This window comes from Penicillium bovifimosum (assembly GCF_028826915.1).
Source record: "Penicillium bovifimosum strain IBT 22155 chromosome Unknown utg000008l_segment0_segment0, whole genome shotgun sequence".
Taxonomy (NCBI): domain Eukaryota; kingdom Fungi; phylum Ascomycota; class Eurotiomycetes; order Eurotiales; family Aspergillaceae; genus Penicillium; species Penicillium bovifimosum.
Window position 1 is genome coordinate 503,096 of NW_026622717.1, and position 26,827 is coordinate 529,922.

The window sequence follows — 26,827 nt, forward strand, 5'->3', positions numbered from 1 at the left end:
CAACAATTGCTTCGTAAAACGGACCAATCATTAATCCACAGGAACAAAGATGCGGGGAGACCCCTGCGGAACCCCGGATCTAAATTCAGGCTGCATCCGATTCATAAATAACAAATACGTAGACTTATCTGGATAGTAGACGAATAGTTAACAAGAGTTTACGTAGCGTAGTTAGTACTATACAACATAACTAGTTCTAGAATCTAGTAAGATCATGCCATTTCGATTTCTCATATTTTCAATATACCAAATTTATGCCCAATCAAGTCGTCATCTATACATGTGATCATCATGCATCCGAGGATATTCACTTGAGCAGCTGCTGTGCCTCTTTGTGAACAGCTTCAGTCTCAGAATCAGTCTCTTCTTCTTCAGAGTCATCATCCTCTTCCTCAGAACCAGACTCTTCTTCCGACTCTGTCTCTTCTTCCCCGGAGTCAGTTTCCTCTTCTTCAGAATCAGTTTCATACTCTGTCTCGCTTTCCTCCTGATCTTCCTCTTGTAGCCACTGATCAAGAGTCTTCTTCCCAGTCGGATCTATGGCAGCGCTGTTGCGGTTCCGAATTGGCACGGAAGTGATTTGATGTTCACGAAGCGCTTGGTCGAGGCGATCGCCTGCAGTCATGGCAGACGGGTTACTGGCTGTGTCTGGCTTCACATCCTCGATACGGAGGCTTGGATCGGGTTCCTGGCCTAGCTCGACCCAGTCTGGGAGATTCGCGTAGCCTCGGAGTCCATGATAACCGGCATCAGGGCCGACGACAAGAGTAGCAGATCCGATGAGCAGGTCCTTGCGTGTCTCGGATGGGCTGGGGGCGTGAGGGACGGGTTTTGGTGCCAGGAGGAGGAGGTTGGCAAGTTGGGTCGAAGATGGAGTTTCTAAAAGACTCTTGTAGAGACGGGCCCGATCACGCAGATCGTAGGATGTGTCGTAGCGTGCGAGAAGGAGAATATACCTCCATAGAAGGGTGATACGGTCTTCGGGTGCATCTTCGTCTTTTGTTTCAGCAACGTCATTTTCCCGTATGCTTTCTGCTCCCTGTTCGGTTTGAGCCGCATCATGCGGTTGGTCGTTCCCATTGTCAGTCCATTCGTTGTGGAACTCTTGTTGAGGTTCGTCTGCTTTCTCGGGCAATGACGATGGCTCGGTTGGTTGTGGCTGTTCCAGTGGTGGGTTCTGTAGGAGATGATGAAGGTACACCTTGGCCCCGAGAAGAACAATCTGCTGTTTGACATTTTCCATCTCATCTGCGAACCCTTTGATCAAAACGCGAAGAACGTCAGGCGCAATGTTCTTATCTGTATGAACGCCAGCGAACTCCCCGACAAGCCAGATAATGGTGGCTCGTGCATCTGGGTGTGTTGTGGTGCCCAGGTGCTTCACGAGCTGGAGGACAGTATTGGTGTGTGAGACTGGATCTTGTTGAATTAAGTGACGAATAACAGTCAGCGACTCTGACACGAGGTTACCGTCCGAGCTAGAGATCTGGCCGAGAAGAATTCGCAGACACATTCCTGAGGTGCTTGTGTCTCCTTGGGCACAGCGTCCGATGGCCCGCACACTCTCGCGTACTAGCTCTGGCTCTGTGCCTTTAGAGAAATGTTCTAGCTCGCTGATGATAACACCCTTCCAGTGCTTTCCACAATGAGGAAACAGGATGGTCAATACCTCCAGTTTAAGGCGCCAGATATGCGGCGGGTCGTTGGCATGGACAAGGAAGTGGGCAGTGTATTTAGCAAATGGCTTGGGAGCTCTCAGAGCAACGGCAACGATGTTGTATAAAGCGATTAGTTGCATGTCTTGCGGGCTTCGCAAGAGAGCCACGAGTGGGCCAGCTGCTGATGCAGTATATTCTGGCGGGGCAATGTAAAGGAAGCAACGGACGACGCTAACAATGACGGCGGAGTTCCGGCTCTGCAGTAGAACCTTGCAAGCTCGGAGTAGAAGCTCGAGATCGGGATCAATCACGGAAGCCTCATATTCTTCCCCCTCGTCCTGGGCCTCCTGCTGTGGTTGCTCATCATCGTAGAAGGCCTCCGGGGCCGTGTGCTTGACCTTCTGGGTTCGGTGGGGGAAACATTTTCGCGCATAAGATGTCAATAAGCGGAGCGTTGCGAGCTGACTCCATTCATCCATATCAACCAGCTTTTTGACCAAGCTGCGGTAGTGCTTATGGATGAGGTTAATCTCATCCGGACACAGATCTAAGAATGCCGCGACTGCGGGGCCGACGACAAAGTATTGGGAATCGCCCAGAAGCGTCTCCAGATACCCGATCAATTGCGGCAGTGTGTTCGGGTCCAGACGATAGCACTTCGGAATAGCCAAAGCAGCTGCCTTGCGCACGTGGGGACTCATATCACCGCATCCTCTCTTGATGGCCAACGACACGATCTGGCTGATAACCGGAACCCTGATTCCCGACATAGTCCGAAGCGCCATAGTCCGGACCTGTGGGTTCGAATCTGTCAGCGATTTCTGGATCGCATTGATGGACAGTAATGCCAAATCTGGTTCCGCCTCCGCATGATGCACCAAATAGATGTAGACGAGTTTCTTGATTTCGAGGTTGGCACTGGCCACATTCTTGACGACAGCGGAGAAGAAGGTGAGGGCGGGTTCAGACCGGTACATCAACTGTGATAGCGAATTGAGTCAGCCATTGCGATCCCTAGTTCTTTTCCACGTCCCCTTACCGAGATGACCCTCCGCATTCCGTCCAGCACTTCCCGCTCATGGCGACTGTCAAGGAGCTTCTTGATGTGCGCTGGGCTGTATGTTCGCGAATTATAGTCCGTGCTGGACGTCCGGTTTATCGTAGCGGACTGGGCTGCCTCTAACGTGAGCTCTCGAGCTGTGCGCACAGTGACGTTCCACGGTCAGTTCAGGCCAAATATAGCGGATTGCAAACGGAAACCGACATACCTGTCTCCAGCATCGAGGATATCCTGGAAATTGTTTCCATCTTTCCAGTCTCTGAGGGGGCCCAGTCCAAGTTCGTTGGGTGAGTCGGAGAAAGTGGGTGGTGAGGGGAGGAAAGGCGGAGCTGCTCCGCGGAGTGAAAGCTGGTCCAGTGATGATGTCGCGCAACTCTCGTCCGCTTTTAATCTGCACCGTTCTACTACACACCACAACAGACCCGATATTGCTGAGGAACATGGCTCTGTGTGGTTGATAGATCATCAGCTGCAGCGAAAATGATTTATTTCACGTTGGGGACCTTAGAGGGGCAATAGTTTCAAGCTACAATCCAGCTATTCGAAGCAATGGATCCGGGTCCAACGCGCACGATCGCTAGCTGCGATTCGGTGTCCGATCTCCTTCAGCAACTTCTCGATGGAAACTCAGACACACATCTCATTGTCTGTGCTACCAAAGCCGAGTTCCTGGTGCAGCTGACAGCAGCCATTCGCTCACAACGCGCTGATCCAAACGCTGCAACGAGCCATGATCTGCTTACAAAAACTATCGGGCTGCTTGCAAGATCTAGCAAGATACGGCTGGCATTCTGTCCAAGTCTAGAGAGTCTTCGAGCATATCTCGCCATCTTCAACCCTGCTGGTGGAGTGGCCACTGGCAACGGAAGACGCTCCCATGACCAAGAACTTCTTGCTGTACTCAACATGATGGCCTTGCATGTCGCGACTTCGGAGTTCTCAGCACAGGGACTTTCAAGAACACTTGCTTCTGCCGTCGAGGCCGGCTCTAGGGCAGGAATGCACCTTCGGCTTTATGAGTGCTCGAACGCCCTGGACCACTCGAGTGCTGACTGGGGAGAGAAGCTATGGGAGGCGAATGTCCCCTTACTGAATGGGTCGGTTAGAATACGAGGCGACGAAAGCACCTGGGGGAAACGGGGCATCACTTTAAAACGAGTCGCCGAGCGCTGGTTTGAGTTTGACCAGGACTATTGATGCATGGCAAATGTGGGATAGGCTAATTGCTGAAAAGAAACTTGACATTGATAAACAAAACTCCTGTATATGAATCTGTCCTGTCCGGGTATCCTATAGCCGACCGCTGAACTCCTGCTTCGCACATAAATGACAACTGGTTGATCACAGAGACTTCTCCATCTCTGATATGTACAGCTTGATATGTGACTCGAGCTTCAAGTACTGGTCGTGCGCTGCTTGAATCTCGCTCTCAATGTTCTCCTTGAGGTCGGCCATCTAGGAGAAGCGTCAGCAACAGTTTTTTTCTATAATGGAGGGTCAGCCATACCTTCTTCTCTGTCTGTTCAATGCGAATACGTCTCCGCTCCATGTCACGTTGCTTTTCTGCACGCTCCTCACGAAGTTGTTTTTGGACATTCCGGAGTTCCTCCATGCGTGCCTGTGCCAGTTCAGCTTTCTCCTGGGCATTTTTCTGGAGTGTCTGAATTCGTTCGACCCAACGGGCCAGTTGACGTTGCAGGAGCTTCTCAGTCTGCTCTACTTCACGAACACTGTTCCCCCTTTCGGAGATGGCCTCTGTGGTTCTAGCGGCCCGGGACTCCTCCTCTTCCTCTTTTTGCAGTTCGGCAGCAATATCATCGAGCAATTTGACACACCCTTGCACATCGTTGGAAACGACGGTAAAGGTGTCCGAGGAGGTTTGGAGTGCGCGAGCCCGCCTCTCCATCACATCAATAGAGGCTTTCTCGCGCATCAAGTGCTCAGACAATTCAGCCAATGATGTCTGGAGGGTAGCCGGAGACTCGAGCACATAAGGCCGCAGCTTCTCGGCTTCTTGTCGTGAACGGACAGTTCGTTCGGTCTTCTCTTCCAACTGCTGCTGTCGCCGTGCTCTTTCCGTCTTGACTCGATCAAGGGTTTCTGCGACTCGCGACTGCTCGCGACCAAGTTCCAATAAACGTGCCTTGAGTGCATCGTTTCGAGCAACCTTTTCCCTCACATGCGCTTCGTTCGCCTGGAGATCCTGTCGCATCTCCCTCAGCCGCAACTCCATTTCCTGGTTTTCGGCCAGAAGTTCGTCAATGCGCGATTTCGTTTTCTCGGTCTTGTTGAAATGTTCGTCAATCACAGGTGTTTGTGATTCTCGGAATCGAACAAAGTTTATTAGGTAGGAGAAGATTTTGACGAGTCGTTCATGCGTCGGTTTGGTCAGGTCTGTGAAAGTGAAGTCGTTGACACCGCACTGTTTGGGGCCAGAAGAGTTAGCATATTTCTCATAGTTTCGTAACCGATCACGCGCAAATACCTCCGCTAGAAGCTTTCGGAGCATCACGAAGAAACCCATGAGATTGCGGGTATCGTTGGGGACTATATCAGGGTAGTCGCCGCATAGATCTTCCGCAGCAGCATGCATTGCCGGTTCCACAGTCTCCCGCGTCGTGTTCATGAGCAGCTCTGCAAACCATTCGAACACCATCTGGATCTGCTGGGGGTTCGGTTTAGCCAGGTCGGCCAGTGTGAACGGGATACCGATGTCATTAATACATCCTGCGATCTCTTTGTCGGGCTATTTGAGATTAGTAAAGACCAAAAGCGATTGAAAAAACACATTAGCTCACCAGGCGCATCAGGGCGTCATTCTCGTCCTCCTTCTTGCGACCTCGACCATGATGCTGGTTGCCTTGGAATTGCTGGCTCATGCGGTTATTGTAACCCATCGCGACGGAGTTGCGCGACATGACGATGTGACAGCCTGTCGAGCAGGCAAGGGGCTTTGAAAACGAGGAGGGTGGGCTAGTTGTTGTTGACTCGGACTGATTGTTTACTTGGAGACACTCCCGCACACCGCCCGATCAGGGTTAGCGCCTGGAGGGGCACAGGGCAAACAGGACAAACACAGCACTCATGACTCTTTCTCTTCCGTCGATGTAGCTTTGTTCGCATCGTCTTCTCTTCCAACATTCAAACAGCATGGCGACTAACACCTCGGACACGGCTGCGGCCGATGCCAAACCGTTCGAGTAAGTAAAATATACTCCGCTGAAGCCCAAATACCCTTACTTACTGTTCCTTCAAGCATTGTCGCAACCTACAATTCGCTGCTTGATTCCGATCCCGACCTTACTATGCCTATCGCGGCCATTGAAGCCCTGGTCCTTGTTCTCACACACTGTGCCTCCTCAACAATATCAGAGACTCTGGATCTTCTCGCAAAATCTACCGCCGACCTAAAGAAATCTATTCCCAACCCCATCGGTCTCTCCGCCGGAACCGATCTCTTCCAACGATACCTGATTACCCAACTACAACGCCCTGGTCAACTGGGCCCTGCCGGTGACTTCCAGTCCACCCGCACGCATCTCCTGTCCAACGGACGGCTGTTCATTCGACGCGCCAAAGAGAGCCGAGACAAAATCGCATCATTCGGCCGCGGCTTCATTCGCGATGACAGCACAATTCTCACAAACGGTGGTTCTCGGGCTGTTGCTGCGCTATTGAAGAAGGCCGCAGATGATGCTGTGCGATTCCGTGTTATCTACGTCCTGTCCTCCTCTTCTACAGATTGCAATCGCCATAAGGAAGAGCCAGAAGGCATGGCGACAGTACGTGCTCTGAGAGAAAAGGGTGTCCCCGTGGCGACCATCCGCGAGTCCGCGGTGGCATATTCACTTGGCAAGGCCGATATGGTTATTGTGGGTGCAGAGGGTGTGGTGGAGAATGGCGGCGTTGTGTCTCGCATGGGAACGTACCAGATCGGTCTCCTTGCCAAGGCTATCGGCAAGCCTTTCTACGTGGTGGCTGAGAGCCATAAGTTTGTCCGTCTGTATCCTCTCGGCCAGTACGACCTGCCGATTGAGCAGCGAGTGCTTGAGTTCAAGTCCGAGGAGGACCTTGCAGAGGAGGACAAGCAGCAATCTCTGACTGCGGACTCAAATGACCAGACCCCGGCTAAGTTACCTGTCTGTCAGTCAGTTGATTTCACTCCGCCTCACCTGATCTCCGCATTGATCACAGATAGCGGTGTCTTGACGCCCAGTGCTGTCAGTGAGGAGTTGATTAAGATCTGGTTCTAAGGAACCCAATCTCGTCATTGCACTCCCGTGCTTGTCCAAGTCCTCTGCCAAAACCACACCAATGCTTAAGGTAGTGAAACCTGATGCAACACCCGCATCACATGTGCTACCATGTGGAAGATAAAAAAAGACAGTGATGGCCCCTCTTCCCAGCCTTTATCCCAATATGGAGATCTGTCAAACAATCACCGGTTGCAGCATAAGCATAAGCTGCAGGGGCGTCGACAATAATGTCCGTCTCTATTCCTGTCATCTAGCGTCTCGGAGAGAGAGTATGGTTATGGAATCATCTCAATATGGGACATGTTTACCTAGATGAAAGCCCACCAGAACACAAACACCCCCAAAAAATGTGAATCTCAAGTCTTCTAAACGAATGTCCAAATTGTAGCCTTGTCTCCCGTGGTATCAAACGCCGTTTCCCAAAAGCATATGGTCGTGATCATCAATATTTTTCAATCCTCCCTTTGTAATGTCGTAAATGTCGAGCATGACCCGCCAAGTCCATGGACGGTGTAGTCTGTCTCCATGCCTCGCAGAGCCATAACATAGTCCCCCAAGTAAACCAACCATCACATCTCTTCACTCCCAGCCCATCAAAGTCGTAATGACTGTCGTGAATCATGATTTCCCCCGTGCATAAAACCCCCAGATTTGTTTCTGTTTGTCCAAGGCCAAGACACGAGCGTCCAGCGGCCGTTTCCATCCCCATCAATCGCAGCGAAAAGAAAAGCTCATTTGGCAATGCGGTTTGTGACGAGAAACCACTCCTGCGTTTGCATGGCAGCAAAGGCATACAGAAGCAAGTAACCGAGAGCAACGAATATCCACAAGGCCGCCATGTTCAGACAGGTATGTAACGGGAAAGTCGGTGTGGATGAGCGTGATATTTATGTTTGCGCCCAGGTTTGTGATGTGTTTGTGTGATGAGAAAGGCCCGGGACGTGTTGGACTCGACAGGTCTCAGGACGGGAAAGGTTTGACTATTTGCCCGCTTGGCTAGTGGTTTTTCTTCCGTTATGATGAGTCTGACGATGTAATAGTGTAGGTGTTGGTCTATCAGGAGGACGTTCATGGAAGATGCAGCCCTAGAGGTAGAAGAGACTTCTCTCATGCTCTCTGGTCGTTTTAAATGCGACCAGACCGACACTTCCTAGACTTTTTTTGGTATCTTTTTCTCCGGGATTTCCCATCCAATACGAAAGCGAACTGGGGCTGTCTCCCATTTGACAGGGAGTCTCGGTCTACGGAGCGGGGTCCTTGGGATATTTATTACGGGATGTATTTTGCCAGTTAAGAGGTTAGATCTTTTTGACATTTCATAGTGCGATTTCCTGTTCGAGTCTTGATCGTCAGATATAGCGATCGATATTGGGCACCAAGACGGGTGTGATGTGGTTTACTCCGCCAATTAGATCATCAGTTGGGATAGTTTGAGGGTTTTTATGAGGATCTAGTCTGGTTGGTCAATTATTGGTCATTGGTGATTCCATGAAGAATACCTTATTCTTGACTGTATGGATAGTGTGGTGGAGTGAGTCTGGCTAGATCTACAGAACAACCTTGGTTCCAAAGAACCTTGTGATATAAATTGCCTCCACCACTCGATTGTCACGCGTACAGGTCAGCTTGACGAACTCTAAGTACGAGAGGGCCAAGACTCAAGAGTCAGTCGGGACATTGAATCCATGGATGGCTCTAATGCTTGTCACTGTTATTATCGGCAATGACGTTGTTAGCTTACGAGGTTGCGTACGTAGTGAAGATATCCTTCTCTGATCTTTATAGGAAACAACCCCTATCGGCATAGACTGGATGTATCATCAGAAGGGCAGAAATAGATCATTCTCGGCCAGACCAGATTGTATCACTTGATCAACGGGCTACCTTCTCCCCTTCTCCCGTGTGAGCACCCGGAGCTCGCGACCAACCATATCAAGCTCGACAAGCCTGAATACCAAGCTTCGAATACAGATGCATGTCCACCAAATACGCACAGAATTCCGAGCGCCCTACAGTACACTCCAGAAACAAGAACACCTCTCTCCACCAAGAAAGCGAACAAAGACGCAAGTACTAGTATCTCGTCAAGCCCCACAAAACCCAACCCCGCACTCCCAGTCCCTAACTAAACACCCCCAGCAACCTCACTCCAACCCCGAGATTCCCCAAACTGAACGCCCAATCTAACCCTCAAACAAGGCCTGCACGCCGAAGGATTCAACGTCCCACACATCCGGGATCCCACACTGCATTAGCCACTCGGCGTCTCGCCTCCGGCCTCTCCACCATATCTACGCCTTACCCCATCTTTCGCGTGTCAAAGTTCCTCCTAGAAAACCAACACCATGAATGCCCAATCACCATCAACAGACACCCAGCCTGACAACAAACCCCACCTTGACTCCCGGACTCAGGAATCCGGATCCCCTTCGACAGCCGATGGCCACTGCCACAGTGGCTCGTGGTCTCTTAGACGACTTCTGAGCCGCCGCAGCCGCAGATACAGTATGCTGGAGCGGGAGCCGAATCGTTTGCGGAAGCGGATGAGCAATTAAGCTTCCTTTTCACTGTGTTGGCATTGTTGCTTATCCTGATTGACATGTCTCATACTCCCACCGGTTCGTTTCCCGGCGGGAAAATCTGTACTTTGGGGTTAACTTGACCGTTGGATGTTTGTCACATGGAATGCGGGTCTTCTGGCTTTTGGGGGCGTTTGATTAGAATAATCCGGAGGCATTTGGTGTGGAGGGTATTGATATCTATTCGCCGTTTCGATTAATAATGAAATCGATTGCTGTTTGTATAGAGCGTAGGGCGTTAGTGGCTGTGAGCTGGCCTCGGCAATCTTGCGGTAGGGATTGTGGTCGTGGCGAATCCTCAATGGCTACGCCACAGGACTTGGAGAGGAAAATGCGAAATCATTTGGAATCGATTTGAGTCGGAGTATGTGCGATGTACATACAAAAATGTACACGGTGGTAATAACACCCGCTTTGATGGAAGAATTGGAGAATGAGATCAAGAACGAGCGGATACCTAGTATTCCAATCCAAACGCCTCATGTTGAGCTTATGTCTTAGTGAAAACCAAAGTCATAAGGAACCGTCTGCTCCTTGCAGATCTTGTCAGAGACCCCTGCCATCTTCGGTTTTCCTCGAGGGGTACGGTTGTCTTGGCGTTTGGTTGTTCGAATGGCCCTCTCTGAGGTTGACTGGGCCGGGGGTACCTACTAGGGGGAAAGTACTGTACTGTGTAGAAGGGTGTCTAGGTGGAGCAGTTGAAGACGGAGTCAGAGCTGAAACAGTATGGAGTGCTTACGCATATAACAATAGGCAATATAGGAGTTAATATAGCAATCTCATGTACTCCGTACCCTGGGTAGAGTAAGGAGGGGCTTTAGATAGAATAATTACTGAAGGAAGACCTTTGAATCCAGGCCAACCTAACAGCAGGGCAATTAATAGACTGATAATAGGCACCTTGCAACCGTTGGGTTCGGAATTGGATGGATATATTTAGCATCCCCGTACGTCCCTTGTTTAACGAGGATATTGACTAGAACCAAGTCCAGCGATATTTGAATTGCAGGATGCTCGTAGATGACGATAATAGACGGAGACAGCACAATAATATACTGTTAGAAGACAGGGTAATTATTAACCCAGGTAAGACATCCCCATCGACTATTCAGTATTCCCCCTCCATTTTCATATCAAATGTCCACATGGGCAAGTTCACAACTAAATTAGTGTGCAATAGTGCGATTCACTGTGCAGAAACTTTCGGACATGGTCGATCGACCGCATTCCCGCGTGTCGACCCAAACAAACTCGGCTTGGGCTCCACAGGGCGTTTAGCGGCTTGGCTTTGAAGCAGTAGTACGGAAGATGTTGTACAGATCGTTTGGGGAATTGGCTAGTTTGATAATGTTTTTGCATTGAATACAAAATTTACTATGAAAATATGAAGCTGCTATGTACTATGGCAATAGGTAGACGCATTGACTCGATAATATGTTTGTGCATTGACGGTCTGAATGTGGATCTCTTTTCCCCACAGGTCAACTGCCAATTTCCACGGATAAATCTAGAACAGTTATCGTGTGTGACGTACCGGGGTTAAACGAGATTTTGCTGCAGATACAACCTTAGGCCAGGTACCAGGTACCCGTGCGACAGGTGTGAGTACCTCCATATCTGAATATGAGTAACTGTGGGATTGACGCCGTTTAGGCCTGATATCGTCTCTCTCGCGGTAGTGAAAACTCTCTTATTACTCTTCCCACCCCGTAGCCTGGACGAAAGTTCCATTTCATACCTTCCAATCGGAAACGACCCCTCACGTATCTCCTTGAGCATGACCGAGCCGGATGGGGAGTCGTGCTGCAGCAGTTCATTACTACATTCCATGAAGCCAAGTTTCGTCTTCTCATTGCTTCAGGCATCAGAAAACATACCATCATGAGAAACATAGACATCGTAACTTCCGGGCGTCAGTGGTTGATCACTTCGTGGGATAGTTTGCCCGGATCTCGCCTTGACGGTAACTGGTTGCGGTACAACAACCAAACGATGTTGAGCAAGTCGATTGAGTCAACGTGAAGCTCAATTGGCCAAACAGCAGTAACATAGTTAACACCTAACTGAAGTAACTGTAAGCCAAAGGAAGCGCGATCATCACTGACGGTGGCCGATTGTCCTGAGGACCCGAGCATACGGGAATAGTGGGGCGTATCCGCTCACGTGCGGGATATATGACTAAGATTCTGGTAACAAAACACACTTGAAGTGGCGTCAAGTGTGGTCGTTTCAAATTGGCCGTTACCGTGGTGTAGTGTGGGATTGTACTGAGTATCCATGGATGTGAATGTTAACTATACGCAGCAGTTGACGACGATGTCGACTAGAAAAGAAGGAACGACCCTCGGAATGCCAAGACTCATTTTTATTTTATTTTTAGGAAAAACAAAAACAATCTAAAAACAATCTGGGCTCAGTTCGATTCCTTCACATTGATTCTTTTCCATTGGGCACTTTCCATTTATTTGAATCTCAATTTAATTTTTATCGTTTTATTTTGTTTTTTATTTGATTTTTCTCATTCCTTTCTTTTTCCCTTTTTCGACTCTTCCAATTTCTTAGTTCGATTTGCATTTTCCCTTTCTTCCTCTTCTCTCTCCGCTCCCTTGAATTACACTTTCCTCCATATCAAGTTTATCCTTTTCCTTTTCCATTCCCGATCTTATGACGCTTGGGCTTTTGCCACAAAGTCTGACTTTCTACTATCACAACCTCATCTATTCTTTCCACCTTCCCACCCTCCATGAGTTCAGTCAACCCATCTCGCGACCACACTGATAACGATAACTGATCTTGTATCTGGGCTCGTGCCACCCAACCGGCGCCATGGCGATATGGCCCTTTGGTCGCAAAAGCAAACGGCACACCATTCAAGTGACCGGTGCTGAAGCTGCTGATCTCCAGTCATCCTTTGTTAGCCCGACACCCGAGATCCAGCCCACTTTGGGTCGCAAATCATCAACACGCCAAAGCAACCGCAGGCCACGAGCGGAGCCTGCAGATAGTCGACGCAGCTCCGCCCTCGTGCCTTCCACTCGACCTATGTCATCCCTCAGTCACTCTGCTTCCCTCGCCGATCCCTCACAAAACGCCCCGCCACGTGAAAATGTACTTTCGAGAACTGGCTCGCTGTTGAAGCGGAAACCGAGTCAGAATGCTCCGAACAAATTACGACGCAGGCTGAGCAAGCGTAAAGCCAATGAAATTATGCGCGAACGTGAGATTCGGATGCTCTCATCCACCCCCATCGATATCCCCCACCAGCCGAATCCTGGCAGCGGAGATTATGTACTGGAAAGTCGCCGTCGGAAAGGAAATGGGAGACGTGCCGACCGGTACATGTCCGACATCAGTCTCTCCCTCCGAGAGTCGACCTCCTCCAGATCGGATATCTCAGACCCATATACGTACAAGGTCAATGCGTTCGCTGCCTTGACGCCGCGCCCGGTCGTCCGTTATGTAGAAGCCCCTCGCCTGCCGACCGCCAAAGGCAAGAACCCGTCCGCTCGAACTTCACGTCAGGATAGAGAAAAGCTTCAGGTGTTGACGATGTCGGAGGAAGAACTGTACTATTCGAACCGACGTGTCAATGAACTAGCTGATACATTAGATGCCGGTGCTTTGAGAGAATTACTGGATCGAGACCGTCGTCGCCGGGAGAAGAAGCAGATCGATGATCAGGAAAAGCTTCGCCGGAAGTTACAAGAGAGGGCCGACGCTCAGCAGGCAGAAGAGGAACAGAACGCCAAAGCCGCCACAGCATACCGGCCTGAGACTGAGCCCGAAATCGCCCGTGTGGAGCCGTCCATCGTTGAAGTCCCTGAACCCCAGGATGTGATGCAGAAGAAAGAGACGGTTACCCCACAAGTTGATGAATCGACGCCTCTCCCGACTGAGAATGAATCATGGCCCCTCGGACCCTCCAAGGATCGTGAGAATACTGGACGCGAATCCCGGGATAGCTCTCGTGTAATTGGAAATATCGATGACAGCTCTGTTCGCGAGCGGAAATTGAATCAACGTCCTAGCTTCGCCCCATCGACCGACATCACCATGTCCCGAACAACTCTTTCTCCATCCCATTCATCTGTTCGCCATGGGATGAGTAGCCCGACCCAATCACACAGCTACGGACCTGCCTCCACATCGGACCTTTCCCGAGGAGTCGAATCTGAACGTCGGCCTTCCGATACCAGCGGCCGCCGGGGTAACACTATCACGTCTCTATTCCGACGTGGTTCTTCTCGTCTCAAGCGAACATACAGAGAGCGATTCCAGGAACCTACCCCCGAGGCATCTAACGCTTCTCATGAATCCTTCTACAAAATCCAGACCCAATCATCACCCCCTCCATCCTCCATCATTCCTCCTAGGATTCTGATGCCCACTGGAACGTTGAAGCGCTCTCACTCCAAATTCACTGAACATTTCGGCGATGAACCATTGTCACCCCCCGAATCTCGTCTACAGTCACCCGATATCCCGGAGGACGTACCTGAGACCTCTCTTGAGAGGGATGAAACACCTTCCATGCAAGAGCCAGTGTCCACCCCCGGAGTGGACATCAAAAACCCGAACCGACGGCTTCAACATCGGTCATGGAACTCCGATAGCCTCGACGCAGAAACCGATAACGTGCCACTCTCACAATCTCTGGCTTCCATTGATTCGGAAGCATCTTGGATGTCTGGTCAATTCTTCCGTCGGATGTCGCAGAAGCCCAGCAGCCCTGTTAGATCGAACCTGACCTCATTCCGGGACTCGGTGGAGGTCTCGGCTGATGCACCCGAGGAGACCGAGTCAGTAGACGAGTATGGACACCCCGGAAGCAACGTCCCTGGCGAGTCCGAGTTTGAAACGGAACCCACCAACAACCTGGACAGCAAATCTGACGAGAAATGGCACAATGAAGTCGGCCGCCGCCCCGTTTTGGTGAACCCGGTGGTCCGCCCCAAATCCACACAAGGGATGCTTCGAGGGTTCTCCTCTCTGACTCCCATCTCCGCAGAGGAAGATTACATTGTTGAGGAGTCGGCTCCTTCTGAAATGCGGCGGGTTCCAAGCGCTAAAGCCGAGATTGGTTACGCCGAATAGATCGAGTATGGCGATCATCGTCATTCGTCAGCAGTTCAACTGATTCTTGCAATTTACGTTTGTCTCATCGTCCTCTGATGCTGTGATGAGTCGTTGAGCTGGTTCCTGTCCACGCATCGACCATTGCCGTGTCTAGGACGCAGACTGACACTCATTCGACACTTTTTTTTTTTCCTTTGTCATTTCCTTTGTCCAAATATTCCATCACCGGCTACGAGGTTGTTGCTCTGGCCCTTTGTACGATTTTGATATCCCCCAATGCCCTGTGTCCCATTATTGCCCGTGAACTTGCCATTTGCCTTCGATTTGTTGATACCCCACCTCGCCGCATTGTTTGATCGTTACCGTATGCATAAATGATATGCTTTTCTTCCTATTGTTGACTTTCCAAGACAAACGTCTATCATCCAAGCGTTCTTTTCTATTGCACATAGTTGGCGCTTGGTATCTTCCAAGGTCCATTGATGATATCCATAAGTATCAATAAGACTTATCTTTTTCTTTCGAATTCTCATACGCTAGATAGTGGTTTATTTACATTGTCAATGTAACTAGTAAATCTCTAAGGACTTAAATAGCACTTCAATGGGAAGCCAGCACTAGTTTTGATATGATGTCTTGCCGCTACAGGCCACGCCACCTGGAAAGAAAAAGAACAAAACATACTGCCTAATCAAACTCATTTCCAAAATCTTCAGGTTCCCAATATAATATAAGAGTGATTCTGTCTCGTTGATGTGGCTGAGTGCTGAGTGGCCATGCCATGTGGCCATGAGCTCTTGTCCAGACTCCATCTTATTCGTAAGCAGCCGAGGTCGGCAGCACGTCATCTGCGCATTCCCGGCCTCACCTCCTTCTGAACAGCTCCAATATCAAATTCACCCCTGACAAATCGACATCATGCGCCCAGTAAGTCCCCGATCTAACAGGATTACATATCTTCAAAGCCAACCAGATCCCAATCCCTCATTCCTTCTCCCTCCACGACACCTCCAGAGTCTTCTGGAGAGCCCTGCACGATTATTCAGCGTCTTACCTAATCGCTCGTGCTGCGAACGTCATTGCCCTATAAAAACCCAGCGCCCCTCAATTAACCGCCTACCCCTCCAAACCAAAATACTCATATCCACACCAGTTTAAGCCTTCCACCGCCTCCCTTCGCCTCGCTCCCAGAGTTATCAACAGAGCTTCATCGCTACTTAACCGCTCTCCCGTTCAGCGCCCCGCTATCCGGACCTTTTCTTCCACGCCTATCCCGCGCTTCACAAACTCCTCTTTCAAAATGGGTGTCACTGCTATCAAAACGTAAGTGCGCTCCGAAGCTTTCAACATTCCACATATACACCTCGACTGGGCGCTATGCGCTTATCAGATGCACCGGTTACTTTCTTCCCTACCCAATACCGAATTTCAAAGACAGACAGGCAGAAGAGAAGAAAACCAAAGCTAACAATTATCCAGTGCCGAGGAGTACAAGACCAAGGTCACCGAGGCCACCGGTCCCGTCGTCGTCGATTTCCACGCCACCTGGTGCGGTCCTTGCAAGGCCATTGCTCCCGCCCTCGAGAAGATGAGCGAGGCCAACACCAACGTCCAGTTCTACAAGGTCGACGTCGATGAGCTTTCTGAGGTCGCCGCTTCCAACGGTGTCTCTGCTATGCCTACTTTCCACTTCTACAACAATGGCCAGCGCTTGCAGGAGGTTAAGGGTGCCAACCCCCCTGCTATCCAGGCTGGTCTTAAGGCTATCACTGCATAGATTTGATTTGGGATATTGAGATTGACTTAAGATTAATTGAAGTGAATATATACCGTCCATTGGTCTTGGTCGAGTGTAGACAGGACCTCGACTCTGGTAGTACCCGAAAAGCACATGGAGTAAAGAAAGCTGTCTAGGTTGCAGCATTGAAGCATGCTAAATGGTAGATCTTGCTTACCTGCATTGACTATGCAGTTGGGAGTATCCACACTTGCGCTGGGGAGCTATTGTAGATCTATGATGTCCTCAGACATGCCCAGTTTTATCAATACTTTCCCTCCACGGCTTACCATCCACGGCTGATATCGCGGCTTGGGATACGACCTCAGCATCAGACCACGTAATCCGACGGGGTTCTTCAACGCTCATTGTAGTCATTCAAGAATGAAGATAGCACATCTACCTGCCCAAATTGGTATTGGAAGTCCAGCTCCAAAATGGCAAAATCTATCCATAAGGTATCACCCTTGTCCATAAAGCTTGAATACCGACATGGGCACGGTCCATAACTATCTCAATGGGAATCTTGTAGCAGAAGAATGGGAATCGAAATAACAACCAAAGCAGACAGGAGAAGGGAATAGAAGAGAAGAGGAGAAAGGGGAGAAGGGAGATGGAGAGAAGATGAAAAAGTGAAGAACCGAGAGAAGGTCCAGATATTCACACCCAAGGGATACCTACCTGTTTGGGCAGTCAATCAATCTGAAAAGACAGCCACAGACATGAAGATATTTAAAAATGTCTTGTAAGTGCCCAAGAAAGCCCACAGGCAACCCGGTCATACACTTCCAAGCTCATGACCTTCGACTCCTTACAAGTTTTGGGCAGCCCGTTGGAAACACCTTGTGTCGATTGACGCCATGGTATCAGGAGAGAATTGCACACCAGATTGGACGCGCTACGTGTCGCAGTGGGATCATTGGGGCAATTCTTAGGGATATAGCCTTGTCAGTTGGCGGAAGGTTTGTCAGTTGGCTGGAAGCTCGCTAAACACGCGCCACAGTGGGTTTTGGCGGATATTTGCAGATCCCCGCGTTGTCGGGCGGAAAGCTCCCATTTACCGCATTCATTTCTTCACATGTCTCGTTCATGTTACTGAGCATTGGGCGGCTATGGAAATTAACTATATTGGCAGCTGGACTGAGTTGGTGCCTATAGGCCTTCGTATCCCCTCACAAAATCAATAACTGCCTTGTGTCCCCGGTTTCTCTGTCTCGCATATGCCCAAGCCCCGACCGCTTCATTGAAAATGAAAGGCTTGATTGGCAATGGTTTGAGATGGCCGCTATCGATCATGTCGCTTGCCTTGGCCAATCTTTCTGAATTGGGAGAGACAATGAAGTGTACGTAGCGCACGTGAGGGCGGTCGACAGACTCGTTGGCTACGCCCCTTCCGTACGCCCAGGCGGGAGCAGGATCTCCAACAGTGACGATGATTCCGTCTTCCTTCACAGCGCTCCATGCTTGGGTCAGAATGTCCCCGCCGACCGTGTCTAAGACACAATCCACATCAGTTGTTTGGCGATTCCAGTCCGAGGTATTGTAGTCTAGCACCTCTTGCGCGCCAAGATGCTTCAACATATCGTGATGTCGAGATGAACTCAATGCAACCACGTTCGCACCGGCCAGCTGACTGGCAAGCTGAACAGCCATGATTCCAACTGCACCAGAGGCCCCCGTAACGAGCACTCGCATGCCCGGTCTGATGTTGATGTGGGATTCAATTGCCTCCCAGGCCGTGAGAAGCGGTATTGGTAGCGCCGCGGCCTCCTCGTGCGAAAGTGACTCTGGTTTAGGTGCAACTTCTTTGGGAAGACATATCACGTAGTCGGCTTGACCCTGGCCTCTGTCAGCGCTGAGTAGCGCAAAGACATCTTGCCCGATCTTCAGAGGGCCGTGATACTGTGGGCCAGTTGAGAAAACCACACCTGAGATGTCATGCCCAGGAATACGAGTAGCGCAGAGGTATGGTTCAGGCCAGAGTATTTCGTCACCGGTGATCCCGGCAGCGTGAACCCTGATGAGAAGCTCATCGTTTCGAGGTTTGGGAATATCCATGCTAGGATTTATGACAACCCTCGGGGAGGAAGCGTCCCCTTGGATCTGAACGGCTTTCATTTTCGGCCGAATACAGGATTATCTTTTGGTGTGCTGCAGAAGAGATGGCCGGTGCTTGGGAAAGGAGAAAAATGGTCAAAAGCCTGCTTAGGAGACAGCTTACAGAAGACTCAAAATCGCATTATATACCTGAGTTCAACGCAGATGGTGAGTCACCCGGGAACAACCTCGACCTAGGCGCAACAGGCTTGTCTTGTCGGGTAGCCGAATTCCCGGAAAGAACCCGACGTCTGATTCCCGCCGGGCACCGGTTAACGGATACCCCCGACGGACAGCGAAACTCTTTCCGAACGTCTTCCCGAAATGATTGTCCTTGATAGACCTGTTTTGACAAACTCCGGGAACTCGCCCTATACCGATGCCACCTCCTTGACAAAAGTCATAAAATAGCCTATAGGACCATGACAAAACATCCACTGGTATCATGTCTCGACAACTCACCTATGCGGGTATCCGTATATCGGGTATCCGTATGAACCTGATACGGCACACCCACCGACACAATAGTATCCAGTCTGAAGGGGAGCCGGGACGGTTTCCCGCAGTGACAGAGACATGTATGTCCCTCCGTACGGAATATGGGTATATAAGCAGGCATGAACCCGTCTTGCTCAGCATTCCGCATCACTCCCAACATCAGGCCCATACCACAACAACCAGCGAAGCCTTGTGCATAAGTTCGAAAAATGCCTCAGAAAATCGTGATTATCGGTACTGGATTTGCCGGAGTATGGAGCGCACTCTCAGCAAAACGCCTACTCAAGCTCGCGGACAAGGAGAAGGAGATTGAGGTGACCGTCATCTCCCCTGAACCAACCTTGGTCATGCGTCCTCGACTCTATGAATCCAAGGCCTCCACTTTGGTTCATCCTCTCAAGACACTTTTTGATGAAGCACACATCGAGTTCATTCCTGGTCTCGCCGAGGCCATCCATACCGAAGAACGCACTGTCGATGTCAAATATGTTTCCGGTATCGAAATGACCATCCGTTACGACTGCCTCATTCTCGCCGCCGGGAGCTACGTGAATCGTCCCGAAGGTGTGACAGGACTTGAGGAATATGCCTTCGATATCGATTCTCTCGAAGGTGCTACCAAGCTAGAAACACACCTTGAGGGGCTTGGTGCATTCCCCGCGAGCCTAGGTCGTGATACCGTGGTTGTGTGCGGTGCTGGGTTCACAGGCATCGAGATCGCAGCCGAGCTGCCGCGACGACTTGGTCACATTGCTAATGCGCGCGTCATTCTCGTCGGAAATGCGGATGAGGTTGCGCCCGACTTTGGATCTGACCCGCGTCTAGCAATTGCATCAGCATTGACAGACCTCGGCGTCGAGTTCAAGCTCGGGTCAGGAGTTTCGGCCGTTGATTCGGAGGGGGTAACTCTGGCGACTGGAGAGCGTATCGAAACAAAGACAGCGATCTGGACTGCTGGAGTGAGGGCCACGCCCCTGACAGCGCAAATCCCAGGCAGGAAGGATTCTTTGGCGCGTCTCTATGTTGATCAATATCTTCGGGTCTCGTCTGCAAACGATGTCCTTGCCACAGGTGATGCCGCCTGTGCAGTTGCCGACGGTAACAGCCAGTACGCATTAATGAGCTGTCAGCATGCAAACCAACTCGGTCGTGTATCAGGTTACAATGCCGCAGCTATGCTCCTGGGTAAGCCTCTCATGGAATACTCGCAGGCTGAATACAACTGCTGCCTTGATCTCGGGTCTTGGGGTGCGCTGGTTGCCAGTGGCTGGAACAGGGACGGCATCAAGCTTTCGGGGGACATAGCGAAGCGAGTGAAGTCCTATATCAACCAAAAGTTGATATATCCGCCGGACAATATTCAAGAAGCTCTTAGATTGGCTGATCCTGTTACTTTGGATTCTGATAGGTTGTTTGAAGAGCTAGCTCAAGTGGCCGGATGAGTTACAGAATCAAAGCTTTGCATATTCCTAGGAGTCCATGTATGTAAAGCCCCCATTAGCCTCTTCTATGGTGGCCATCTGTAATCTCCAACCTGGAAGTTACACAAATGGGCTTTGGCTCTATCATGGGAGAGAATAACGTGAACTCACCAGCTTGCAAAAGGTGGACATATGTCTGGTCTACCTCAAATGCCAAACCTATCATAGGTCTCCTAGGACACCTCTCAATGGAAGGTTATGGTAGAACATCGTGGTACGACATAACTAAGATCACTCATCATCGAGCACTGTAAGCGGCGCGTACCCCTCCTGCTTTACTACTTCAGTATCTACAACAAACACAGCGATCATGTTAGCATTCTCAGTTTGGCTGCTGTTCTCCGAAACGGTGTGGTGGCAGCCAGGCATCTCCATAAAACTTTCCCCAGCTTGATAGACCCGTGAGTTATCATTCATCACGCTCAGTATGGTTCCTTGGGTCACGAAGGCAACCAGAGTGGCTCCGCCATGCCTATGCGGAGGGGTGAATCCATCAGGTGGATACTCCAAATTGAAGGCAATTATGGACTTCCCGGGTGCATTCGTGAGTTCGTAATCATAGAGTACTTTGACTTCCTCTCGGGGTCGGGGCCTGAAAGATTCAGTTAGTAGATATACGGCAGATATTGTTGGCATAAAGCCTACGTCTTCGATTGAGAGTCTGAAGCCATGTAGTTGAAGTCAAGGATATTCATTTGAATTTGTTCGCTTGGCAATCTGGCCGAGGAAGGGAAATTGGTGAGATGGCTTCAGTCAATTTGTAACCCAAGTCGATGATCGCACTTTAAACCGGGATTTCGGGGAGCAGGGAATTTGGAGCGCGGACTAAGGCACGAAGTGGTTGGCAGTTGCCCTCCAACTATGATTTGCGCGGCCTTGGAAAATTACTCTTCTCTGTTGTAGCATATAATCCATGGCTCGTGGCTCATACCTACTACCCGTCCATACCACAGCGTTCAAGATGGTCACAGTGCTAACGGGATAGAAAGCACCCAGGTGCGGAGATTACAACTGTTCTTGGATTATGAGATTGGTCGTTGGTATAGTAGACAACGAAACAATAGAGAACATCAGAGACACATGACGCGAATGCTTTGAGAAAAGACCAAGCTACCAACAGGACATATTGGGTTTAGGAATGTCTTCCAGTGCCAGTATGACCGGTGAGATACCCACTGATCATAAAGGCGGCGGAATATTTTGTTCTGTCGTCTGCTGTATGAACTGACCACAGAAGACTCGCACCTCTGGATCATGAACAGGCAGACCATCGATCTGACAGAGAAGCCGGCAGATCTTGTCACTATATACATCGGAGGCATCAAGACAAGAATAATAGACAAGGTGATGCTATGGTGCGTCAAGAAAAGAATAAGAGACAGTTGCTATGGATCATCGCTCCGACCCACAAGTTTTTGGTCAATCCGGCTTAGTACCGTAGTACATCTTTCTGCGCGGACAGCGTAACAATATGAATGGCGATCTTGTAGCAGCAACCAAAGCAGACAGAAGAAGGGAATAGAAAAGGAGAAGAAGGGAAGGGGGAGAAGAGAAGAGGAGAGGAGGAAGGGGAGAAGGGAGATGGAGAGAAGAAGAGAAAAGTCAAGAACTGAGAGAAGTTCAGATATTTATATCGAAGAGCTACCTGCCTGTTTGGGCAGTCAATAAATCTGAAAAGGCAGCCACAACCATGAAGACATTTACATGCCTTGTGACTTCCGAAGACAGACCTCAGGCAACCCGGTCATACACCTCCAAGCCATGAGCCTCAAATTCTTACAAGCTTTGGGCAGCCCGCTCGAAACACCTTGTTCCAATTGACACCATGATACCACGGTGACACGCTTCCTCTCGATTCTTCCTTGCCATTTGGATATCGTCGAAACACCCAGTGAATAGAGATAAGACTGACATGATTCCTACAGGTTTCCCGTCACCGAGTGAACGCTAGACCCACTGTCTCATGTTTGATGAATGAGTGGAATGAGTGATCCTAATCCCCAGTGATCTCTACTGCATGCAATTTCTCCGCCTTGAGGCTTTCACCGAGGCATCTGCATGCTTGCGGCTCCGCCTTGTGCCCGCCCGGTCTGCACCCTGGACATACTCACCCTATTCTCACATCAACAGATATTTGTTTCTGGGGGTTTCGGGACATTTGGCATATACGAAGAGGTCCAGTGGTATAGGACCCTTACCGGAATGGATTGAAGATGGAGCCTCTGACTTCAATCCAAAATTCTGGAGATTGGTTGGGAAGAGACCACGGGGCTATTGTTCGCACTGAACTGCCCGTAGAAGTTGCAAGGCCGCAGGAGAATAGCCCGATGCCTCGGCTGTCAGCAAAGAGCAATAGGATACTACATTAGCAGCCGAATTGGCTTGAAATGTTGAACGGGGAGCCGAAGATTGCTGATGATAGCGCAAAAGGTGGTATAGTTCATTAAGAGAAAATCAGTACAAAGATCACGAGGTATTGATCGCCGTACCTAGACACCGCTGAGTTCGAAATGGATGGGATTAAGCAGTTTGTGAATCGACTTTCCAAAATCGATGCCCATTGTCATAGACTTAAACACCAGATCCAGTGGGAGTGTTGGGACAATTCGTAGGGATAGCCTTGCCAGTTGGCGGGAAGCTCGCCAGTTGACGGGAGCTCGCCACGCGTCTGGAAGTTACTGGAACTCGGCATCAAAGTGGATACTGTCAACGAGAGAGAATATTGTCATTGATATTGTATTTAGAAACGGACTATACCAGAAGGAAGTGCCCGAGCTGACCAGTCACTCATATTGCTCCCAGGATAGTCTCCCCTTTTCTCGCACTGATACCCCTTGTGAGAGCAGCATTAGTGCAAAGATAGAATTCTTTTTATCATCCTGGGCTATGAGGCTGCACATTACCAGAGACACCTTGGGAAGCTGTTTACCGACCCAGAGACACTCTTCGTCCGGTTTTCCAATGCGTCAAAGAGCTGGTTGATGTTCCTCTCCTCAGTTGGGGATGGGATTGTGAGATGGAACGAAGAACCCTAGAGTGCAAGAGAAGTCCACCAAACTCGTGGCATTCCAGTCATACCAGGCCACTCACAGCAATGCATGGTACAGGAATTGCAGGGAGCTTGCCCAAAGATTCCTGGACCGTTATGCGCACCAACCAATGTTGAGACCGAGGTCAAGTGCAATGCTCTTGATACCATGTATTGCTGTGAGTGGGCTGGTAAGACTGGAATGCCACGAGTTTGATGTAATTTTCTCGCACTCTAGGGTTTTTCGTTCCATCTCACAATCCCATCCCCAACTGAGGAGAGGAACATCAACCAGCTCTTTGACGCATTGGAAAACCGGACGAAGAGTGTCTCTGGGTCGGTAAACAGCTTCCCAAGGTGTCTCTGGTAATGTGCAGCCTCATAGCCCAGGATGATAAAAAGAATTCTATCTTTGCACTAATGCTGCTCTCACAAGGGGTATCAGTGCGAGAAAAGGGGAGACTATCCTGGGAGCAGTATGAGTGACTGGTCAGCTCGGGCACTTCCTTCTGGTATAGTCCGTTTCTAAATACAATATCAATGACAATATTCTCTCTCGTTGACAGTATCCACTTTGATGCCGAGTTCCAGTAACTTCCAGACGCGTGGCGAGCATATGTGAACTCGTCAATGACCACGCGACTAAACCTGAAGGCGTGCAAAAATGCCCCCCTAACCGTCTGGCAGTCTTGATTGTGACCTTTCGGTATATTGACTTCTGTGTGGTCATCCCTAACGGCCTTCAGCTTGGTACGCCTTTTCTTCTCCAGAGTGGACGAGGTGGTCTTTCGCCGTTTCTCAGGTGGACGTTCCTTCGCACACCCTGTGGGCTCCGACGTCCCCTGTGCGTGAGATGGTTTCGGTTCCCATCCCTCATTGGGGGAGGCCATGAACTGGCCTATCGACTTGCTTCCCGATGTTCTTGCGTCGCTGCGTCCTCGCATTCTCACCTATGGCTATAATGCCAACGTCACTGTGTTCAATGATGGAGCTTCGCGGGATTCAGTGGTTAGCCATGCTGAGACCCTCGCATCCAATCTCGCGGCGAATCGAAATGTAAGTGTGGCCTTTCGTCTGTTTACTTTGACCTTCTTCTTCGATGTCCGCTGGTAACAAGCTTAATGACTAACATTACTCCGGTTATATAGCTTCGAGACTGCTCGGACCGGTCAATCATCTTCATCTGCCACTCGTGACGAGAAGGCGCCATGGCCCGAACCATGAGCAACAATAACGCCGTAACAGTGCAGTGCCCTTGGTTCTTGGCATACTCTGGGCTTCCTCTTTGCTTCGTCTGCAACGGCTAGTTGCATCCTCGCTTCGTTGTCCAGCTCTGTCGTCATTCTCGTCAAGTGGGGATAACACATACATGTCCTCCGTGAGATGAGGTGGCATGTGATCACGTAAAGAGAACGTGCCGACATCCCTCGGAGAGGAGTTGACCCGACGAGGGAGCACAAACGCCGCGCACCAGATGGAACTACTCTCCATTCCTGAGGATCCTGTGAGAACTGTATTCGGGGATTCTTCGAATTCCTTCTTTTACATCGGATACCAAGCAAGCTTCGCGCAAAAGTCAAGCGGCAAGTCACGCAACTCTTGATTAAAGAATCTGGCGACCACCCCCATCACCCGCGGCCTGACCAGCGTGGGTCGAGGGCTCGAGGCCTAGTTGATGATGGCTCTGAGGATGAGTTGTTATCCCAGGCTATTGAGCGTTGTCGTGACGGGAAAGCGAAGACCAGTGAGCGGGATTTGATCAGTGTTCTTGTTCGTTTGAGAGATCGTGAAGGTCGGGATATCTTGTGCAGCCAGATAGCAAGAATCAGTATCATTATTCTCATTCAGATTGATCTTTTCGATGTTGTAGGTATCCATTCTTTCACAGCCCCGCTATTGCCATACCTCGACTTAAACACCAGATCTAGTGGGATTATTGGGACAATTCGTAGGGATGGGCTTGCCAGTTGGCGGAAGGCTTGGCAGTTGACGGGAAGCTCGCTAACCACGTGTCTGGAACTCGGCATAAAGTGGATACAGTTAACGGGACAGAATATTGTCATTGGTATGTTATTTAGAAAGGTGCTAATACACATGTCCCGCAAGAGCAACCACGGGGAGCACTGAATAAGACAAAGATTGCCTCTCAGTTGGCTGACTATGTCGCGGTACAACATACAAGACCCAACGCCGGGCCTGCGGCATGGAGAGAGACAAATCACCGAAGTGACACCTGAGGCGTGTACCGGTAAGCGTTAACTATTGCCCGTAGAACTATTGTAGTGGGAGAACTACACCACCTCCAAGGATTATGTCTCAGGCCACGTGCTACGTTCACCGCCCATTCGCCTTAAGAGGGGGCAAAGCACAGACATACACACATCCAACACACATCTCTTGCCTCTTTCTCAGTCTTTCAGTATGATTCACATCAGCTCTCAGTAGGTCTTAGGACGTCCCCTGCTACTGTCTCCTGGGCTGCAGTCCTCCCATCATCCTGTCTGCGATGTCAGACCGCCCTCGCGAAACCTGACTTCGAGGTCCAACATCTTGCCCATGCGCACAGTTGGTTCAGGGTCGCATCGATGGCGTGGCCATCATCTCGGCCACCATCTCGAGCAGCCCCCAAATGGGGTCTCACAACAACCTACCAATTGGGGCTGGGTGGGAAAGACCTCAAGGATTGGAACAAGATTCTGTAATGTAAGTACCGGGCCATCGTGCGACAAGGACCCAACTCCATCTGTGGGATCTCCATACTTACTCCTTCTTCCCCATAGTATGAACCATGTTCATGAGCGCCCTTCGTTCGCGGTCGCATCGATGGCGTAGCCAACATGTCGGATAGCTGATCCTGCCCCAGTTGTCGAGGCGACCGCGAAGCCCAAGGGCAAGAGAGGACGCAAGGCCCTCAAGCCTATTGGAGACAAGATTGTTGAAAATGGTTGACATGTGGACTGGATACATGGCCATTGATGCTCTCGTCAGGGAGGTGGAGGCACTCGGCCGTCAACTTCCCACCCATCACCGGCGCAAGGAAGTGATGAAGAATGTTCACAGGCAAACCTCTCGGACCGAAGCCAGAATAGACTCGCTGATTAGCGAAGCGGTAACATTCTGGCATCGGGACCCGGAAGGACCAACAGACGGCTCTACAGGGAGAGCGGGGGAACGGAGCGGGCGTTGAGTGTGTGGGGATCCAGTTCTCCTTCCCAACCTGGGTGATCACACTGCACATTATATGTGACTCCTTGGAAGGCATCTTCCTTGACAAGATGCGCCTCGCTCCCCCAGTTCCGACGAACTCCCAAACCCTC

General features: G+C 50.3%; 11 protein-coding genes across 11 annotated transcripts; 7 read left to right on the top strand and 4 right to left on the bottom strand.

Moving 5' to 3' along the window:
- Window positions 1-307: 307 nt before the first annotated feature.
- N7515_009865 (AP-3 complex subunit beta) lies at window positions 308-2,939 on the bottom strand (the record flags this gene model as incomplete). Its single annotated transcript, XM_056670608.1, has 3 exons — window positions 308-2,638; window positions 2,698-2,855; window positions 2,927-2,939. 3 exons carry the CDS (start codon window positions 2,937-2,939, stop codon window positions 308-310), a joined length of 2,502 nt encoding a protein of 833 aa, XP_056516981.1.
- A 328-nt stretch (window positions 2,940-3,267) lies between these two features.
- Window positions 3,268-3,915, top strand: N7515_009866 (uncharacterized protein; the record flags this gene model as incomplete). The annotated part of the gene is made up of 1 exon (XM_056670609.1): window positions 3,268-3,915. The coding sequence occupies one exon, from the start codon at window positions 3,268-3,270 to the stop codon at window positions 3,913-3,915; it is 648 nt and encodes a 215-aa protein (XP_056516982.1).
- Window positions 3,916-4,059: 144 nt separating this feature from the next.
- On the bottom strand, window positions 4,060-5,636 carry nuf2 (kinetochore-associated Ndc80 complex subunit NUF2; the record flags this gene model as incomplete). Its single annotated transcript, XM_056670610.1, has 3 exons — window positions 4,060-4,173; window positions 4,226-5,464; window positions 5,517-5,636. 3 exons carry the CDS (start codon window positions 5,634-5,636, stop codon window positions 4,060-4,062), a joined length of 1,473 nt encoding a protein of 490 aa, XP_056516983.1.
- Window positions 5,637-5,868: 232 nt separating this feature from the next.
- Window positions 5,869-9,529, top strand: N7515_009868 (translation initiation factor eIF2B subunit alpha; the record flags this gene model as incomplete). Its single annotated transcript, XM_056670611.1, has 3 exons — window positions 5,869-5,918; window positions 5,975-6,938; window positions 9,308-9,529. The coding sequence occupies 3 exons, from the start codon at window positions 5,869-5,871 to the stop codon at window positions 9,527-9,529; spliced, it is 1,236 nt and encodes a 411-aa protein (XP_056516984.1).
- A 2,850-nt stretch (window positions 9,530-12,379) lies between these two features.
- Window positions 12,380-14,647, top strand: N7515_009869 (uncharacterized protein; the record flags this gene model as incomplete). Its single annotated transcript, XM_056670612.1, has 1 exon — window positions 12,380-14,647. The coding sequence occupies one exon, from the start codon at window positions 12,380-12,382 to the stop codon at window positions 14,645-14,647; it is 2,268 nt and encodes a 755-aa protein (XP_056516985.1).
- Window positions 14,648-15,929: 1,282 nt separating this feature from the next.
- On the top strand, window positions 15,930-16,406 carry N7515_009870 (thioredoxin family protein; the record flags this gene model as incomplete). Its single annotated transcript, XM_056670613.1, has 2 exons — window positions 15,930-15,952; window positions 16,109-16,406. 2 exons carry the CDS (start codon window positions 15,930-15,932, stop codon window positions 16,404-16,406), a joined length of 321 nt encoding a protein of 106 aa, XP_056516986.1.
- A 1,152-nt stretch (window positions 16,407-17,558) lies between these two features.
- N7515_009871 (NADP-dependent oxidoreductase) lies at window positions 17,559-18,524 on the bottom strand (the record flags this gene model as incomplete). Its single annotated transcript, XM_056670614.1, has 1 exon — window positions 17,559-18,524. One exon carries the CDS (start codon window positions 18,522-18,524, stop codon window positions 17,559-17,561), a length of 966 nt encoding a protein of 321 aa, XP_056516987.1.
- Window positions 18,525-19,210: 686 nt separating this feature from the next.
- N7515_009872 (NAD(P)/FAD-dependent oxidoreductase) lies at window positions 19,211-20,443 on the top strand (the record flags this gene model as incomplete). The annotated part of the gene is made up of 1 exon (XM_056670615.1): window positions 19,211-20,443. The coding sequence occupies one exon, from the start codon at window positions 19,211-19,213 to the stop codon at window positions 20,441-20,443; it is 1,233 nt and encodes a 410-aa protein (XP_056516988.1).
- A 270-nt stretch (window positions 20,444-20,713) lies between these two features.
- Window positions 20,714-21,177, bottom strand: N7515_009873 (cupin domain-containing protein; the record flags this gene model as incomplete). The annotated part of the gene is made up of 2 exons (XM_056670616.1): window positions 20,714-21,074; window positions 21,128-21,177. 2 exons carry the CDS (start codon window positions 21,175-21,177, stop codon window positions 20,714-20,716), a joined length of 411 nt encoding a protein of 136 aa, XP_056516989.1.
- A 3,221-nt stretch (window positions 21,178-24,398) lies between these two features.
- On the top strand, window positions 24,399-24,706 carry N7515_009874 (uncharacterized protein; the record flags this gene model as incomplete). Its single annotated transcript, XM_056670617.1, has 2 exons — window positions 24,399-24,566; window positions 24,659-24,706. The coding sequence occupies 2 exons, from the start codon at window positions 24,399-24,401 to the stop codon at window positions 24,704-24,706; spliced, it is 216 nt and encodes a 71-aa protein (XP_056516990.1).
- A 1,745-nt stretch (window positions 24,707-26,451) lies between these two features.
- On the top strand, window positions 26,452-26,697 carry N7515_009875 (uncharacterized protein; the record flags this gene model as incomplete). Its single annotated transcript, XM_056670618.1, has 1 exon — window positions 26,452-26,697. One exon carries the CDS (start codon window positions 26,452-26,454, stop codon window positions 26,695-26,697), a length of 246 nt encoding a protein of 81 aa, XP_056516991.1.
- Between the last annotated feature and the right edge of the window lie 130 nt (window positions 26,698-26,827).